Source organism: Lycium barbarum, chromosome 11 (assembly GCF_019175385.1).
Source record: "Lycium barbarum isolate Lr01 chromosome 11, ASM1917538v2, whole genome shotgun sequence".
Taxonomy (NCBI): Eukaryota; Viridiplantae; Streptophyta; class Magnoliopsida; order Solanales; family Solanaceae; genus Lycium; species Lycium barbarum.
The window spans coordinates 7,738,738-7,757,370 of NC_083347.1; the positions used below are offsets into that span (position 1 = coordinate 7,738,738).

Below are 18,633 nucleotides of genomic sequence, written 5' to 3' on the forward strand. Positions count from 1 at the left end.
ATTGTAAGAGTCATATAAGTAATACTGGAAGAAAATTATAATTAATCAATGGTTGTGATACGCCTAAGAGATAAAAATATGATAACTTAAACAGATACTCTTTTGAATAAGACGATCAAATATCTTTTTTAAGCGATACTTAAAAGTCTTAAAAACTCCGCCTGTGTGAGCTCGCTCACATTGCCGGTCCCAAGCCCGGATAAAGGAGGAGGGTTGCCGAGGGTCAATCGGAAACAGCCTCCCTACCCAGGTAGGGGTAAGACTGCGTACATCTTACCCTCCCCAGACCCCACTATTGTGGGATTACACTGGGTAGTGACCAAGACTTAAAAGTCTTAAAAGACAAATAATTAATATGGACTGATAGAGAGTAATGAAATTTAAAATTTACATGGACACGCGGCATAATTGACTCATGCGCAAATCAAATAACAGAGGTGAGGTTAATCTTTCTCAAGTTTCTATGATTTTTTTTTTTAAAATTGGAAAAAATCTAGTAGCCTAATCAATAGATTTTGCTTCTAGAAGTAATTTAAAATTAAATACCCACATTTTTCTCACCGCATATATAGGCTCAATACTTCTATTTCATTTGTTACAGCACTGTAGCTTGACAGGACACGAAATTTTAAAAAGAAAAAAGAAAAAAAAATTGAATTTCGTAATTCTAAAATAAGTATGTATACAACGTCTCAAAATGTCTTTGAATATTATGATTTTAAACATGTCATGTGAGATGTTAGAATTACAGAGTCACTAAATATAGAAAATGATATTTTTCTTTCTATACATACCAAAAATGAAAATAAGACATACAAATTGAATAAATAAAGTATTTTTATGAAACAATCGGTGGTAGAGTCACAACTTTTCATTAAAAAGAAATTTAGTGCATAAAGAAGTAAACACATAAAAAATTATGAAAATTTATAATATACTATATATACATAAAATTTAATTTTGACCTTATATAAAATATACTTTTCGATAAAAAAGGTTTGGATAAACTCCCTTATATCTCTTATACCTCCTAGCTCGGATGAACTTCGTTGCGCCCCTAGATCCGTCAATAAATACGATACCGTCTAATAACATAATAACAAACAAACAATGTCAATTTGTGGTTGTCTATTATTTATGGAAAGTCTGTCGCGTAATTGTGTGCGTCACATCTGGCATTTCAACATTTGAGCCTCAACCATTTCTTTTTACCAAAAACGACAAAACGAAAAAAAAAAAAAAAAAACATACAGATAACGACTTTATTAATATTAATGAGAAAAGGAGTAGGTTTGGTCCTTTTAACATTTTTATTTACAATGTTTCCCTCTTATTTGACGATTTTACATATTAACCTTCAAAAATCATTCCAATAATGTATCTGAATTCTTTGTTTTAAATTTAAATTTATAGATTTTGAAGAACCGACAATTCTATTAATGATTCATTCAAAAGAAGTAGATCACTTCACCATAAACATATTAATTTCCAACAGGTCTCTTCATTTTCTTTACCAATAACTGCATGCATTTTAAGGGTAAAAATTGAAATTGCCTTTCATTATTGTTCTTATTTTTTAAAATCAAGTTCTTTTTCAAAGTTGTTGATGCTTGAGAATATTAAAAAAAAAAATCATTGCTTGGAAATAGTAAACTTAAAAAAACTTTTCAAAATAAGAATAGAAATGGATAAAAAGCCAATCCCAATTGGACATGTATGCATGACCCATAAAAAATTGTGTGTAGATCTTATCCAAAGCTCATTCCAATAATGTATCTGAAATTATTGTAGATTTGCTGAAATTATAAATATAAGTCACATGTACTCACCATTTTGCACACAAGCAGTCATTTTATAGAGTTCACTTGTAAAACAAAATAGTATTCCCAGTAACTACGTTACGAATAAATGGAGTTGTCTTTCGTTTATCAAGAAGTAAATAGATGTGTTATAAATAGCCAATTATACTCCTTCCTTTCCCTTTTACTTGTCCGTACGCATTTTATACTCTCCTTAAGAAAGCATTAATTAAGTATTTATTTTACTAAATTGCCTATATTAATATTTTAAATTGAAAATCTGAATTTGACTACTCATAAGTTATAAAAATAGTTAGGAGTATTTAATGACGATGGTAAAATTGAAAAAAAAAATTCTTTCTTGATTTGTGAAGTGCACAAATAAAATGAAAAATACATTTTTAGTATATTTGACCGGTAAAAGAAAACGGAGGGACCACATTCTTGGACCAAATTTAAAGAATCTGACAAACTAAAAGCTAAATATGCAAGATCAAATAAGTGAGGGACTAAAAGCTACACAAAAAACTTAGCATTGGCATATGCCTAGGTTAGAAATTTCGTAGAGATTTACGACAATAATCATCTCATCTTCACAATCTTACGTAAATATTTCCCCCTTTTTTAATCTAAGTGAAAAAGTAAGTGAATATAGCACATAAACATTGATCATATTTTACATGTGAGATTAATTAATTTAAGCTTATTTTCCTGACTGTTTTACTTGTGCTTTTCTCTCTTTGCTGTTCACACAAAAAAAATGTTTTCATTGAAGTTGAAAGCTGACGTCCGAAATCCAAAGAGATATATGTATGAAACCTCGGTTAGTTCATCGGATTATAAATAAAATACCAACAACCCAAGAGAAATATATCAGCATAAATAAATTAAAAAAAGGAGTCATCTTGAGCTTAAAAAAACAATGGATGATTTTGAATTTGACATCGACCAATTAGATCAGCTATTGGACTTTATTTCTTCTTCTCCACCTCCTCCTCCTTCAACTACTCTTCAAGAGCAAGATTCATCAATTTCATTACAAACACAAAGCTCTAATGATCTTGTTACAATTAGTCATAAGCCTAAAGAGAAACCAATTATCACCAATATTAATACTGATGATCAAAGTCAAGATGCTGCTAGAAACCCACCCAAAGGGAAAGAGAAGAAAAAAGTCATACGAAGAGACATTGAAAGGCAAAGAAGGCGAGATATGGCTAAGCTTTATCAGCGTTTGCGCCTACTTATTCCTTCTAAGTATCTCATGGTTAGTACAAACATTTTATTTACATTCAGGGTGTGTTTGATACGAAAAAATGCTTTTCGTGTTTGATTGGTGAATGAAAATATTTTTTTGGCAATTAAACATTGTCGAGTTCCACGTTGGTTGTGGGAGGGTCGATTGGTCTATTTATATGGTCTTGACTCGCCTTTTCAGCTAGTTTAATTTCGAAGTTGACTTTGGCCCAACATTCATTTCTTATCAAACACCAAATTTATGACTTTCTTATGGAACCATTTTCCTAAAAGATGATTCTCAGGCATGCCATATGCACCAAATGGATTAAGATCTATATCGTGTTAAATGGGTTATATCTCTGTGTTCCAAGTTAGAGATGGGTCATTTCTTTTCTTCTATGGTTTTAGGCGATTCTGATCATCTCAAGAACTAGTTTTTTGGTTGAGTTAGGTTCAAATGTTTATTGCTTATCCTAGTATCAGAGTACAGCTGGTCTATTATCCCAATTCTTTGTTTATCTGATGGTGGACCCTGTGTTATATTGTCCACATTCCAGATATCCAGTCCTAAGTGTCAGGGGGTGTTAGAGTCTTTAACTGGTGCGGAATGTGGTAATTTATTTTTTGTATAATCTTAGGCAATTCTAAAAACTAGCTTTTGTGGTAATTCTTATATAAATCTAATCTTATTTTTGTTATGATGATATAGGGAAAGAGATCCATATCTGATCATCTAGAAGAGATAGTGGACTATGTAAAAGACTTGAGGAAGAACATAGAGGACTTGGAAAGAAAGAGAGACAGTTTGAAAAATATTTGTAGCTCTGATCACTTGGCACCATCTTCTTCCTCCATGAAGTTAAGTGATCATGATATTAATAATGGCAATGATGATGATGATACAATAAGAGTGAAATCATGCAATGAAGGAGTGGAAATTTCAGTAAAAGGAGGGCTCCCTCTATCAAAAGTGCTTAAGGTTCTTATGAAAGAAGGGCTTATTGTTAATTGTTGTGTTTCCTCCACAGTTAATCAAAAGCTTCTTCACATTATTCAATCTAAGGTAAGCAGCTTAATTAATCTTCTCTTTTCTCAACTTTTAATTAATGCATTTCTTTTTTGCTTTCGAAAGAAAAACAAAGTAACATAAATTAACTAAGAAATCAAGCGAGGGAATGAAACCTCAACAACATTTCGCACAACATTTATAGAGAGGCTAATTTGTTAGTGGATAATTTAGTCATTTAATATTTTTTTCAAGAGTCTTGTTTTGAATGACATGAGCTTATGCCTTCTAATTATTAATACATTATGTACAAACAATCATGGCCGTCCTTGTTTTGTTTTGGTTTTCAAAAAAAGGGAGAAATTACCCAATATGTATACACATGGTGGCACTAAGCTGGCGTTTGGACATGCGATTTGAAAATATGGTTTGAAATCTCAAATCATCCAAAAAGGTATGATTTGGGGTTTCAAACCATGGTTTTAAAAAATTTAAATATAAAACTTGACTCATAAGTTATACTTATTTTGTAAAAAAAGAACTATAATTTGGTAGATATTTTTAACAATTACTCCCACCAACCATTTATCAACCTTTATTTATGTCTACCATGTGGAAGGATTATATTAAAGAGTAGTTACATTACTATTTATGTTAAATTTTCTTTTTTATTGAACTAAAGTTTGATCAATTGATGTTGTATTTTTTAGAAAGGTTTTCTACTAGCGTATTAATTTTGTTATGAATTATGACTTGCTCATTTGGTAAGATTGTATAAGAATTGAGAATATTTTGATAGTTTTCACAACTTGTGGGGTTTTTATGTCTATAAGAAAAAATACAACTTAAGAAATCCAAATTGCATGTTCAAACATATATGGTTTCAAAATGATTTCGAACCATGATTTCAAACCATGTCCAAACGGCTCCTTACGAATCAAATAAAAGACAAGATAATAATAAATAAATGGTTCACATAATATTGCTTACATAATAGGAAGAATCAAATTAATAGACATTGTTTAACTTATATATACGGAAAATAAGGTATATTATCTCTTACTATATGTTATAGGTACAAATAATTTAATAGTGTTAAAGTTTTATATCATAGTATTGTTAATAAACTATTTCTGCTATTATCTGTTATTTCCTGTGCTCTGATTATCATGTGTTATCTGTGTCGCTTGCATTATTTCATTTCCATATCGCTTTAAATCTCTTATCCGAATCTCTTAACCTTATCTGACTTCTTTTTATGCTTTTATTGAGCCGGGCGTCTTTCGGAAACAGCCGTCCTACCTTGGTAGGAGTCAGGTCTGCGTACACTCTACCCTCCCCAGACCCCACGATGTGGGATTTCACTGGGTTGTTGTTGTTGTATTGTTAATAAACTATGTTCAAAGTAGTAAATTAGTAAAACCAGTTTCTGTTTTGAAGAAACCAAAACTGTTAAAGACAAAAATTAGAAAATATCCGAGACAACAGAATTCACTGTGTGTCCTTAAGGAATTTAATCCCCTCACTGTACCCGAGGTTATGGATTACTTCCTCCCAGGAGGAAACGGATATACTTTTCGCAGAAGTGGCGATACTTCAAACGTCTACGACTTCGTCGAACTCAAATTGGGCAACAAATCACGCAAGGACTCGATATAATTTTGTTTGCAGAAAAGTAGTGTAGAAGCCGAGCCGAGCCGAGCGACGACAACGCGAGGAGAGACCCTCTTCTCAACTCTTTAAGAGCTAGAAGAAGTCTCTCTATATAAGCACATAACAAATGCTTTCCCTCATCTATGTGGGACAAAGTGCATTTACAAAAATTGCCTTTGCACTCATTTCCGTCCATTTCTTTTTCCCTCCATTTCTCATTCACACCACTTTAATTTAAAGCCCAACCACTTAATGGGTCTTTAATCCCAATAATCCCCCACATGAATGGGGAATGGTTATATTATGAAAAATATACATAAAGAAAAAACTGTGTGATTTATAAGTAAGGATTAATCTCATCTGGATAAGTAACAACAGACTTGCCATCGTGGATGATAACCTGCAACTCTTGAACTTGCAACTCTGGAACTTGAGTAACAACAGACTTGCCATCTACCATTTTGTAGTCCAGGAACTTGGTGGCTATAACCTTCTTCAATCCGGCATCCTCAGTTTTATATTTCTTTTCCAACGCATCCCATAGTTCTTTCGAAGTTCCCATATTACTATATACGTTGTAAAGATCATCCTCCAGTCCACTAAGAATATAACTTGCACAAAAAATCTGAGTGCTTTCACGCCTCAGTTACAACAAAACGTTCATTATCAGGTGTTGATTCCGGCAGAACCGGAACGTCCTCCTTAATAAACTTTTGAAGGCTTAAAGTAGTTAAATAAAAGAACATCTTTTGTTGCCATAGTTTGAAATCAATCCCGGTGAATTTTTCGGGCTTCTCTACTGGAGCCGGTGCCCGTGCAGCACGACTGGAGGAAGCAACATTGGTCGTAGAGCCAACCGCGGGGGTTGGTGTGGCAGCAGCAGTAACATTAAGATTTGGAGTTTGGTCTCCCATTTCTATTGACAAACACAAACAAAATTAACAAAATCGGTGAAGTTTTTATATCTTCAAACCGAATGCACAAACTTTAAGAAATCAGTGAAGTTTTTATATCTTCGAACTGAAAGCCAAACGTTAATTGCTCGATGAAGTTTTTATATTCTTCAAATCGAGTGGACAAACGAGTAGAAAGTTATGAAAACTTTAACCTCAAAAGCGGAGTAGAAAATATGAAGATTAGATTTTGGTCTCCAACGCTGGGAGTAGAAAACCACGAAGGTTTTAATCTCCAAAACAAAACAGAGAAGAACACAGAAATATCTATAATTAGATTCCTTAAGCTTGTTAGTAAACTGTGATCAAAGTAGTAAAACTAGTTTCTGTTTTGAAGAAATCAAAACTGTTAAAGACAGAAATTAGAAAATATCTGAGACAACAGAATTCACTGTGTGTCCTTAAGGAATTAAATTCCCTCACTGTACCCGAGGTTATGGATTACTTCCTCCCAGGATAAAATGGATATACCTGTCGCAGAAGTAGCAGTACCTCAAACGTCTACAACTTCGTCGAACTCATCACAAATGGAAAAATGACTTAAATAAATTTGGTTTAAAAAAATTATCAATCAATCATTTGACTGAATCCGAGCCGAGCGACGACGACGGCGCGAAGGTAGACCCTTTTCTCAACTCTTTAAGAGTTAGAAGAAGTGTCTCTCTATATAAGCACGTAACAAATGCTTTCCCTCATCATAAAAAATGCTTTCCCTCACCTATGTGGGACAAAGTGCATTTACAAAAAGTGCTTTTGCACCCATTTCCCTCCATTTCTATTTCTCTCATTTCTCATTCACACCACTTTAATTTAAAGCCCAGCCACTTAATGGGCCTTTAATCCCAACAGATATTACTTCCTCGGTTTTAGTTTATGTGATATTATTTTCATACTAGTTCATTCAGAAAAGAATGACACATTTCTATATTTAAGAATAAATAACTATACACTACTCTTTTTTTCCTTGGTGAAAAGATTATATAGTCACAACTCACATGAATGTTGATGCATGCTTGTTTAATTAGGCCATAGGATGTAAAAAATTTAGACACACAAATATTATAAAATATTTGAGACCGCAAATTTAAAAAATCTGTATTAATTTATTTAACTTCGTCTCGAGACTATGTCACAAAAATTAAATTGAAACGAGGCGAGGGACAAGTTAAACTCTAATTACTATTAAGGCGAATAGAATCCTAGGTTGACTTTGTGTTTGTTGAAATCTCAATATCTCGAGTCTAATCATTATGTTTAGTCATGATCTGATTGAAATAACTGAAAATATTTGCAACTTATTTATGTGCAGGTGAAGACAAGAGAGGATATTGATCTCGCAAGATTACGACACAAGTTGATGAGTTTATCTTAGAATATATATATATATATTTTGAACCGAGGTGGGACTTGAATGAGTTTATCTTAGAATATATATATATATATTTTGAACCGAGGTGGGACTTGAGATTTTTTAGGGATTTCTCTTTGAATCCCGCCTAAATCTCAAAGAACCAATAGAAATCTTGGATTTATGACTTGGTATTGATCCCGAGGGGCTCAGGAGTGATTTGGATCATTGGTAGGAAACTAGTTAAGATTAAAGATTTAAATTGACCACGATCAAGATCGGTTATATATATATATATAATTTTGTTCGTTGTACACTTAAATTGTTGTTTGTCCTAATTATAGTTTTGAATTTGGTAATTTGATAGCCTCTATTTTTGTACAATGACATGAGAAAAAGCGTGGATACACTTCTTTTTAAGTGCGTGCAAGTGAAAGAAAAATTGAAAAATCAGTTTCTAAGTGGGGTATTTTTAAATTGTTAACCGCCACATATTATATACAATAATTTATTTGTTCCAAGTTAGCCATATCTTCTCGCTTATCCTTATTACTAGCAATATATGCCCTATTATATTACACACATATTTTACCTCAACTTATATTTTTAAATTTTTCTTTAGGTACATTGATTATTTGATTCAACGGTGTACAGTTTAAATATATAAAAACGGCCTGACCGAATTTCCATTATCTTTAGCCACATATGGTTTTAGCCAATATAATAAATTTTCAAACTGTGTATTTTTTTTCTTTTCTTCATATTTAGATGTAATGAAGATTTGTTTTAACTGTGTACTTGTTTTTTTGGGCTAATTTTGTGGGGAAAAATGGTGAAATCCCATCATGTGTATTAAAAAAGAATGATATAGCCTAAATAATGGAGTTTCAAACATTTTTTATATAAATTTGGCACAAAAAAATGATCTAAAACAGTTAATGAATTTAAAGGATAAAAAATAATATTAAATGTTAAAAAATACGTGACAGTGAGTGTAACACACCTCTTTGAGCTGAGGTGTCGGGGTGAACAGGGGCGGATGTAGTAAAGGCTTAGGGTGTTCACCCGAACACCCTGGGCAAAAAAGTATAGTGTATATTTAGGGTAAATTTATGTGTTCATGTACATATATTGACTTTTGAACACCCTGAACAAATGCAAAAGTTGGTTCAGTTATTTTTCCGAACACCCTGATTGAAAGTCCTGGATCCGTCACTGGGGGTGAAGACTGTCAAATTGCTAAATATAGGAATGTAATTAAAACCAAAATAATTAAAGAATGCACCTAAATAAAAATTGGCAAATTCTCAAACTATTAAGCCTTTATCTTATAAACCGTGGATTATAATTTTTATATTTTGGCCCTTGGTTCCTTTATTGTTTCATTTATTGCTTTTTGAGTTGATCGGAATGGACTTATCAATTTCATATTTGCCGTACCTCTTCCCTCTAAAACAAAAAGTTTTGGCTTCTATATATATATATTGACGATATATTTATATCATCGGATCACTTGAAAAATAATTAGAAATAATTTTAATTAATAAGTGTGAATTCATAACATAGAATAAATAGTGCATAACATGTTCTAATAAATTATATTAATGTTAAAAAACAAATTCACTTTATCAATATATATGACTTAAATGTAAAACAAAAGCATGAAAGATGGGATCTTTGAGTTTGCCATTAGAATAACTAACTTGGTTAAACAGAAAATATCTTCCACTTTGCAATTTGCCGCTCTATTATTTTCACGCTCACTAAAAGAAGCACTTGCGCACATTTTCACTTGTTGCACTTTGTGCTTTCAACTACACTACAAATCACCTAAAATAACAGCAAACTATCCCCAAAAAAATAGACCAGAATTCATTATTGGAATTTAGGTTTAAATGCAACTCATTTGGTAGCAGACTCTATATGTACTTTCCCCTAATAGTTAAAGCTATGATATTAATTGCACCTTCAATTCTGTGATCTTATGATCCGTATTTGGAATAGACTTTAAAGCTATTTATCATTTCGGCATAGAAAATTTGGCCAAAAGATTGCATCAGATCTAAATAATTGGCCTGTTGTATTTTTTCATACCAATCATTTAGGTTGCAGACCCTACATGTACCTTCCCCTTATCGTTAAAGCTATCATATTAATAGCACCTTCAATTCTGTGATCTTATGGTCGGTAGTTGGAATAGACTTTAGAGCTATTCATCATTTCGGCATAGAAAATTTAGCCAAAAGATTGCATCAGATCTAAACAATTGGCCTGTTGTATCTCTTCATATCAAACACAAAAGGGCAGCCCGCATTAGCCACGTTTGGAAAAGACCGCACCCTAGGTCACACGGAAATAATTTTACGGAGACAACATACCAAACACACGTGATCTATTTCTACTTTTATTACTATTTTCTCCGTCCCAAATTAGTTATTATGTTTCGTTTTTCAAGAGTTAAACTATGTAAATTTTTATCGACATTTTAAAGTGTGTTATTCAATTAAACTGACATGAGAAGGGCTGCAACTTGTAGTACTTTTTGTATATGTTGAATATCTAAATTTCCATTGTAAAATATTGAGTTGATCTATTCCCATTTAATTTCAAAAATTAATCAAATTAACTCTCAAAAAACGAAACCTAACAAGTAATTTAGGACAGATAAAGTATATAAATGGAGATAAGCAGGTATCTCATCCATGGCATTACGGTAATTAATGAATCATCTAAAATTATTGCATGGAAATTTTGTAAATCCAGACTTCAAAAGTTGTACTCTTTTCTCAGTTGACTGAAAAATCAGGTGGCTTTTTATTAATCTCACTCCCGCCTCACCTTTTCATGCCTTTTTTAGATGCTTAAAGTGCTCCTATGTGGGGCACTTTTGCCCTTGATGTTTTATTTTACGAAAAATGATTTTTTTTAAAATGACCTTTTAACGTATTAGATATCACTAAAAAAATTCTCCCCCTATCTGTTGGATCAATCTTGCATGTAACATATTTTGAGGCATAAAATTATTCTTAACGTACTAGAATTGGCTCAAAAATATCCTTTTATTGACTATTAGATCAAATTTACCCTAATCTATTAAGGACATAATTATATTATATTTTTTAAAATTTTAATTAAACACGTGACTATTATTTGTTGATTCACATAAATATTTTGACCCAATTTAAAAGGACCCAACCAATCCATGTTACTTTTACAGCCTTTTTGTTTTGGAATCTTGTCAGATCAACTTCGTCCATACACTGATCTGTGGTTACTCTCTCAATTTACGTGAAATAGTTTAATTAGACACAAAATTTAAAAACTAAAATAATATTTTTAAATTTTGTGATCTAAGACAGGCCAAAGATATTTATGTGGTTATAAATCATCTCGTTAAGCGTAAAAGGTAAAGTTTAAAGTTAAATTATTGCCAAATAAGGAAATGCATCATTCTTTTTAGGACGGACTAAAAAAGAAAGTATATCACATAAATTGGAACATAGGGAGTATTTGATTCCGAAAATTTTGAACTTCTTTTCATATTTTTTTTTTTTTTTAAAAAAAGTGATCGTAGAATATTAATTTTTTAAAATAAAATGTACAAATTTAGAGATTATCTCAATTTGTTTGGAACTGAGGAATAAATATTGTTGTTGTACATATTGAGAGACCAACAACCTAATATAATGTTATAAAATAAGAAAATTCATTACATTACTTAAACCAGCTTCCTGCACCACCTACCCAAGCAAGAGCTGTGCTCGTAAAGCCTTTTGATGAAGAAAAAGAGATGGCAAAAAGAGCTGCAGGAAAGCGAAACTAAAGAAAAGTATAAATAAGGAATCCATTTGATGCCGAAAGGTAAGAATACAGGGTCTTACTTACTTCAAAAAAAAATATAGAAAAAAAAGACCTCAAAGCAATCGACTACATTCAATATAAAGGAGAAAAAAGGCTTTACCCACCTATTCTAAGTTCGAACTACCCATCCAAGAGCATTTGATAAAATTATTCTATATTCCATCAAACTAACAAATGCCATTAGATTTCATCAAACCACAAAATGCATTTACATTGCATCACAATAACATAACTAAACAATGACGCATTTCACAAACAATATATAGAAATAAATGAGGATCATGACTTCCAATATTACCCCAAAAGCCTAAATCCAACTCGCAGTTTACCAGAATTAAAGGAAAAAACCAAACCCTCTTAAGCAAATTTAGAAGAGGGCTAGGATTTTTAAGGAGGAACAGAAATGTTGAGAAGAAGGGGAGTTGGGCTATTTGGGTTTAACATATTAACCCGCGGGGGGGGGGGGGGGGGGGGGGTGCTGTTTGATACACTAATTAGTCTTCTAATTGTACCAGTTGGAGTCATTTATTATTTAGACCAACTAAGTAATGGTAGGGGCATAGATAGGCCAAACTATAAACGGGGGTCAAATATTGTGAATTTCACATACAAAACTGGATAGCCAACCTACACAGACAAGAGCTCTAGAGGCAAATAAATTTGTACTGGATAGCCTCCAGAATAAAGCATTAAAATGAGGTTTAAACAGTGAGGTTTATGCCTGTTAAACACAAAACAGCTGGAGATGGGAAATGAGAAACAGCAGGCTGATGGAGTTCCACGGAAACTGGAGTTCACTGTTGCTTCTGTATCCTCTTGTCTCTTATAGGCAACTCGATTGGCTTCTGCGCCTTGTGAGGATGGTCTGGACCCGCATAGACCTTAAGATGGTTAAATAATTGTCTACCAAGCTGCACAAACAGAAATGTGGAACGATTTAGAACTGCTACAGCGAAAAAAATATAAAAGAAAAGAGCATCTTTACGGTTATAGGAAACAAGGAGAGAAAAAGTGCAGAAAGGAAAATAGAAGAGAATGAGAAAGTGTTTTTCTCATCACTTGTATGGAGTTCATAATGAAATAAAGATGGAAAGTTAAGATTCCTCGCACTCCCAAAAGCTAAAACAAAAATTATTTCCTCTCATCATTTTCTTTCCAACTCTCTCTTGTCAAACCAAACAAGGATACCTTTCCCGGCTTTTTTTTCCTGCCTTTCGAACAAATGGCTGATACTTGTTATCTCACAGGCCTAAGTATGTTAATTAATACAAGCAGGGACAAGAGTGGACCATACTGATACTGAGATCCAATAAAGAATTCATCACAGAACAAACAATCCAGATGCATAAGAAGACAAGTTCGCAAGATTCCCTTATTCCTCTACTTACAAGAAAACCTAAAGTATAACACAATTGGCATAAGATAATCAAAGTTAGAACATATATTAACTCATTTCGTAGCAGCAAACCAGCACTCACAAACTTTTTATTATTTTAAGGGACTGAAGAGGTGGAGTTTCCTTCGTTTAATTGACATAACAAAGAAACCTCAATACATGTCGCTGTATGAACGGGATCTCCACAAACAGTAACACAGAATAGCAGATTTACATCATTGTATGAATGGAATCTCCCAAAACTAGTGCAGAATAGCAGACTTACCCTCTCTTTTGGGAGCATGCCACGGACAGCATGCTCAATAATTCTTTCGGGAATTCTTTGTTGAAGCTGATCAAAAGTCTCTACTTTCATCCCACCGGGTCTCCCTGAGTGCCTCCTATAAAGTTTTTGGGTCCTCTTCTTCCCAGATACAGCAACCTTCTCAGCATTAATCTTTCGATGTTCAATTACAAAGAAAATTGCTCAGTCATTAAACCAACTGTGTAATAGCAGATAGCTTACAATTAAATGATAGCAGGATAATTTTACTGTTCTAGTGAAATTACCAACTCACTGATGAAAAGGGAAAAGGCATAAATTGACAATAGCAAAGAGATGATAGAAGAAATGGGCCGGAAATGAGCATCACCAAGGTTCTTACACACACAGATTTCAACATAGTTGAACATAAAATATGCATATTGAAAATGCACATTATTAATCAATACTCCCTCCGGTTCACAAAATAAGCGTCCACTTAACCTTTTTATTTTGGTTCAAAATAAGTGTCCACTTACATAATCAAGAAGGAATTAATTATTTTCTTCCAAATTTAACCCTATTTAAATAAGTGAGTTTTTATGTAATCAAGAAACTATATTAATTAGGTAGTATTTAATAGAGGGTAATTTAGTCAAAATACCTATTTTTATCTGGGACTTGATAATTTCTTAAGGGGTGTGCTAAAGGCTAAGTGGACACTTATTTTGAATCGGAGGGACTACTATTCAGATAGGAGGAAAAGAGAAAAGATAAGGAGGGGCGGTGGACCTGTAAATAGAAATCACATTCCACTCTTAAGAAACTTAGACGCAGGGAACTCCATAATTATGTTACAAAAATTTGGTGGCGTATATCAAAATTAATTTCATACTGATATAAAGATTGAACTGTTTGGAAATCTTAAGTTTTTTGTTTATCAGATGTCCCCGAAGGGACCTGTTACAATTTTTTTAAACAATGTCCCAAAAAGGGACAAAATCTTAAGGTTTGCTTGATAAAAATTTAAAAGAGCACAAAGTAGTTCCAAATTTCCTAAACAAAACCTATATAAATTCAAAATTTTAAAACTTAAATATTCCACATAAGCTCAGGGAACAAGAACAGAATGGAGATTTGCACTTGAACAATTAAGAAAAACATTCAGAGACTGCACGTACTAGCATAAAGTTATGGTAGATTCGCCACTTATCATGATAATGTAAAAGGGAAAAAATCCAATACTCAACGTCATATTTTCATGGCCTTGTACCTGCTATCAAAGTCTTTTAAGACTACATGTCCCATATTCTTTTAAGAATCAAAGAGGTCTTAATAGGACCTGAAATTTCTAATGGAAAAGTAGGACTTTTGTCCTTTTGTTTTAATCACAATGCAGAGAAATGAACGTTCATTTAGCACAAGAACCTACCACTATTACAAATGCACCCATGTCCACGCTTGGAGTGTATGTTGCAAGATTCTTCCCTCTGATATGTATTGCTATAGTTGATGCCAATCTTCCAAGAATTTTATCAGTGGCATCAACAATGTACCAAGGTTTGTCCGTGTTCACATGGTCTGCACCCTTGGGATACCATGTTTTATTCCAAATGTCCTGGAGGCAGGAAGAAGAAAAAATTACTTGCAATACCTTAATCATCTAATCACATGTACAAGCATAAAGCATTCATATTCTTGCTTCAGCAACACAATGACATCCAATAGATAAAAACTCTTCTATCCACACTCATTAAAATCAAAAGATATGTAGAATAGGAAATACTCAAAGCATAGATAAAAACTGTTCTATGCACACTCATTAAAATCAAAAGATATGTAGAATAAGAAATACTCAGAGCTGTCAACATGAGGTTCTAACCCAACAGAAAAAGTACCTCTAAAATAACAAACTGGAAACTTAGCTCAATTCTTGATTTTCAATGAACTTAAACCAGGTATATGTGCCAGCTAACTAGGTTTCAACACTGACCTATAGTTCTCCTCTAAATCAAAAACTTTGCAAATTCTGCCCCAAAACTACAGAAATAACAACTTGCTCAAAACAACCCCAAGCAAAGTCCAAATTTATACAAAATTAAAACGAATGTTGAAGTCTTCTACGCATTTAATCTGGAAAACGAAGTACTCCTAAGAATCAAGAAGAGAAAATGATAGTCTATAAAATTATCAATTTTCACAATAACCCAACATTCCAAGAAAGAAGTATCTCTAACTGGAAGCTTAGCTCGATTCTTGATTCTCCATGAACTTAAAGCAGGTATATGATTGAGAACCATGATGTTCCAGGTTCAAATTTCTGCAGAGGTAAAAACACTCGGTAATTCTTCCTATTTATCTGTCCAAGCCTTGATGAGCAGAGTTACCAGGTACCTATGTTGGTGGAAGATAGCAGGTACCAACATAGAATTAGTCGAGGTGCAAGCAAGCTGGCCCGGACACTACGTTTATAAAAAAAGCAGGGTATAAGCTCTGACCTATAGTTCTCCTCACAGAAACTTAGCAAATTTTGCCCCCAAAATATAGAGATAACAACTTGCTCAAAACAACCCCAAGCAAATCCCAAATACATACCAAATTAAAATGAAAGTTGAAGTCTTTTACACTTTTAATGTGGCAAACTAAGTACTCTTATGACCCAAGAAGAACAAGAGTAGTCTATAAAATTATTAATTTTCACAATAACCCAAAAATTCCAGAAAAAAGTACCTCTAACTGGAAGCTGAGCTCAATTCTTGATTCTCAGAACTTAAAGCAGGGTATATGCGCCAACTACCTAGATTCTCCAATTAATCACAAAGTTAGCAAATTCTGCCCCAAAACTACAGATATAGCAACCCCAAGCAAGTCCAAATGCATACCAAATTAAGATGAAATTTGAAGTCTTTTACACTTTCAATTGGGAAAACCAAGTATAGAAGAGAAAAGGGTAGTCTTTAAAATCCTCAATTTTCACATAACAACCCCAAGCAAAGTCCAAATGCATACCAAATTAAGATGAAAGTTAGAGTCTTTTACACTTACAATGTGGAAACTTAAGTACAGAAAACAAAAGGGTAGTCTTTAAAATCCTCAATTTTCACATAACAACCCCAAGCAAAGTCCAAATGCATACCAAATTAAAATGAAACTTGAAGTCTTTTACACTTACAATGTGGAAACTTAAATACATAAAACAAAAGGGTAGTCTTTAAAATCCTCAATTTTCACAATAACCCAAAAACCAATGCCAAAATCAAGACAAGTAATCTAACGAAAAGATAAAAGAAAGAGAGTAAATATTCCCAGGGCCATCGATTTCAGACTCTTCGAACATCCATCGTATCTCAATTCGTAGAAAAAAGTACCTCTAATTGGAAGCTTAGCTCAGTTGTTGTTTCTCAATGAACTTAAAGTAGGGTATATGTGCCTCTCTCTTAATCACAAACTTAGCAAATTCTGCCTCAAAAATAAAGAGATAACAAGTTGCTCGAAACAACCCCATGCAAAGTCCAAATGCATGCCAAATTAAGATGAAAGTTGAAGTCTTTTAAACTTCTAATGTGGAAACTAAGTACTCCTATAAACCAACAAGAGAAAAGTAGTCTATAAAATTACTATCCATGTCACAATAACCCAAAATTCATAGAGAAAAAGTACCTTAACTGGAAGCTGAGCTCAATTCTTGATTCTCAACGAACTTAAAGCAGAGTATATGAGCCACTACCTAAGTTTCAATTCTATATTATACTTCTCCTCTTAATCACAAACTTAACAAATTTTTCCCCAAAACTACAGAGATAGTAAGAACATGCTCAAAACAATCCCAAGCAAAGTCCAAATTTATACCAAATTAAGATGAAAGTTGTAGTCTTTCTCGCGTTTAATGTGTAAAATTACGTGCTCCTATGACCCAAGAGGATAAAATCGTAGTCAATAAATTATCAATTTTCACAATAACCCAAAATTCCAGAAAAAAGGTACCTTTAGCTGGAAATTAAAGCAGGTCTATGTGTCAGCTACCTAGGCTTCAGCTCTAACCTATAGTTCTCCTCTTAATCACAAACTTAGTAAATTCAGCCCCACAACTGAATAAATAACAACTTGCTCAGGACAGCCCCAAGCAAAGTCCAAGTGCACACCAAATTAAGATGAAATTTGAAGTCTTTTACACTTTCAATGTGGAAACTTAAGTAGACAAAACAAAAGGGTAGTCCTTAAACTCCTCAATTTTCACAATAACCCAAAAACCAATGCCAAAATCAAGACTAAGTAATCTAACAAAAAGATAAAAGAAAGAAAGAGTAAATATTTACATACAGGGCCATCAATTTCAGACCCTTCAAACATCCATCGTTGTTCAAGAGGAATATGAGGTGTCTTTTCTTGGCAACGAATTTGAGTAGCAGCTTTAGGGGTCTTATTGGGCACAACGGAAGGCTTTGAAGCAAGTGAGAAACCCAAGAAAAGGGTCTTATTGTGTGATGAAGAGAAAGATTTGGGTGGTGAATGTGAGGCAAATATTACTGAAGAGGAAGAGCAATGCACAGCCATTGTTGTTCTTCCCCGTTAGGGAAATGGTGTAGCAGTGCTATAGAGTGGATAAGAAAATGAGGATAGAGCGAGGGAGTTGTTTTTCCTTTTATATTTTGCGTTGGCCTACTAAACTTGCACCCTTCTTTCATTTCGAAACTTTAACTGAGGCTGTTTCTATGGAACCCCGAACTTATACTCAAATATATCTATCAAATACAATTCAACTTATATATAGTTAACTTTGTAGTAGGATAGAATTATTCTTTGTATGCGCGAGCAGATATCCGATTAGTTTCATTAGTGTCATTTTCTTACTTAATTACCAACTTCCAAATTCATGTGCCACAATTTTTTGGTTGATCATTGATTGAATTGATTTCTAACAGGTGTTATTGTTTTGTTGCATTTAGGTAGTGAAATAATTAAAAATAATCTAAAGATTTTGTTGCAGGGTATGTGATTTTAGTAATATAAACTACATGGATTTACAGTTTACATAAGATGATTTTGTTTGAAGTTTCTGGAAATGAAGAAAAATATATGAAATTTGGGTTCAAGATGGTCCATCAACCAAATGGGTAGTTGTGTAATAGTATGCTTA

General features: G+C 33.1%; 2 protein-coding genes across 2 annotated transcripts; one reads left to right on the top strand and one right to left on the bottom strand.

The window, feature by feature from the left end:
- The first annotated feature begins 2,503 nt into the window (after positions 1-2,503).
- Positions 2,504-8,357, top strand: LOC132618728 (transcription factor bHLH118-like). Its single transcript, XM_060333727.1, has 3 exons — positions 2,504-3,066; positions 3,748-4,101; positions 7,960-8,357. The coding sequence occupies exons 1-3, from the start codon at positions 2,722-2,724 to the stop codon at positions 8,020-8,022; spliced, it is 762 nt and encodes a 253-aa protein (XP_060189710.1). The 5' UTR covers positions 2,504-2,721; the 3' UTR covers positions 8,023-8,357.
- Positions 8,358-12,405: 4,048 nt separating this feature from the next.
- Positions 12,406-18,149, bottom strand: LOC132617762 (large ribosomal subunit protein uL13c). Its single transcript, XM_060332836.1, has 4 exons — positions 17,817-18,149; positions 14,929-15,114; positions 13,521-13,691; positions 12,406-12,770 (listed from the first exon to the last, which is right to left on the bottom strand). The coding sequence occupies exons 1-4, from the start codon at positions 18,048-18,050 to the stop codon at positions 12,654-12,656; spliced, it is 708 nt and encodes a 235-aa protein (XP_060188819.1). The 5' UTR covers positions 18,051-18,149; the 3' UTR covers positions 12,406-12,653.
- Positions 18,150-18,633: the final 484 nt, after the last annotated feature.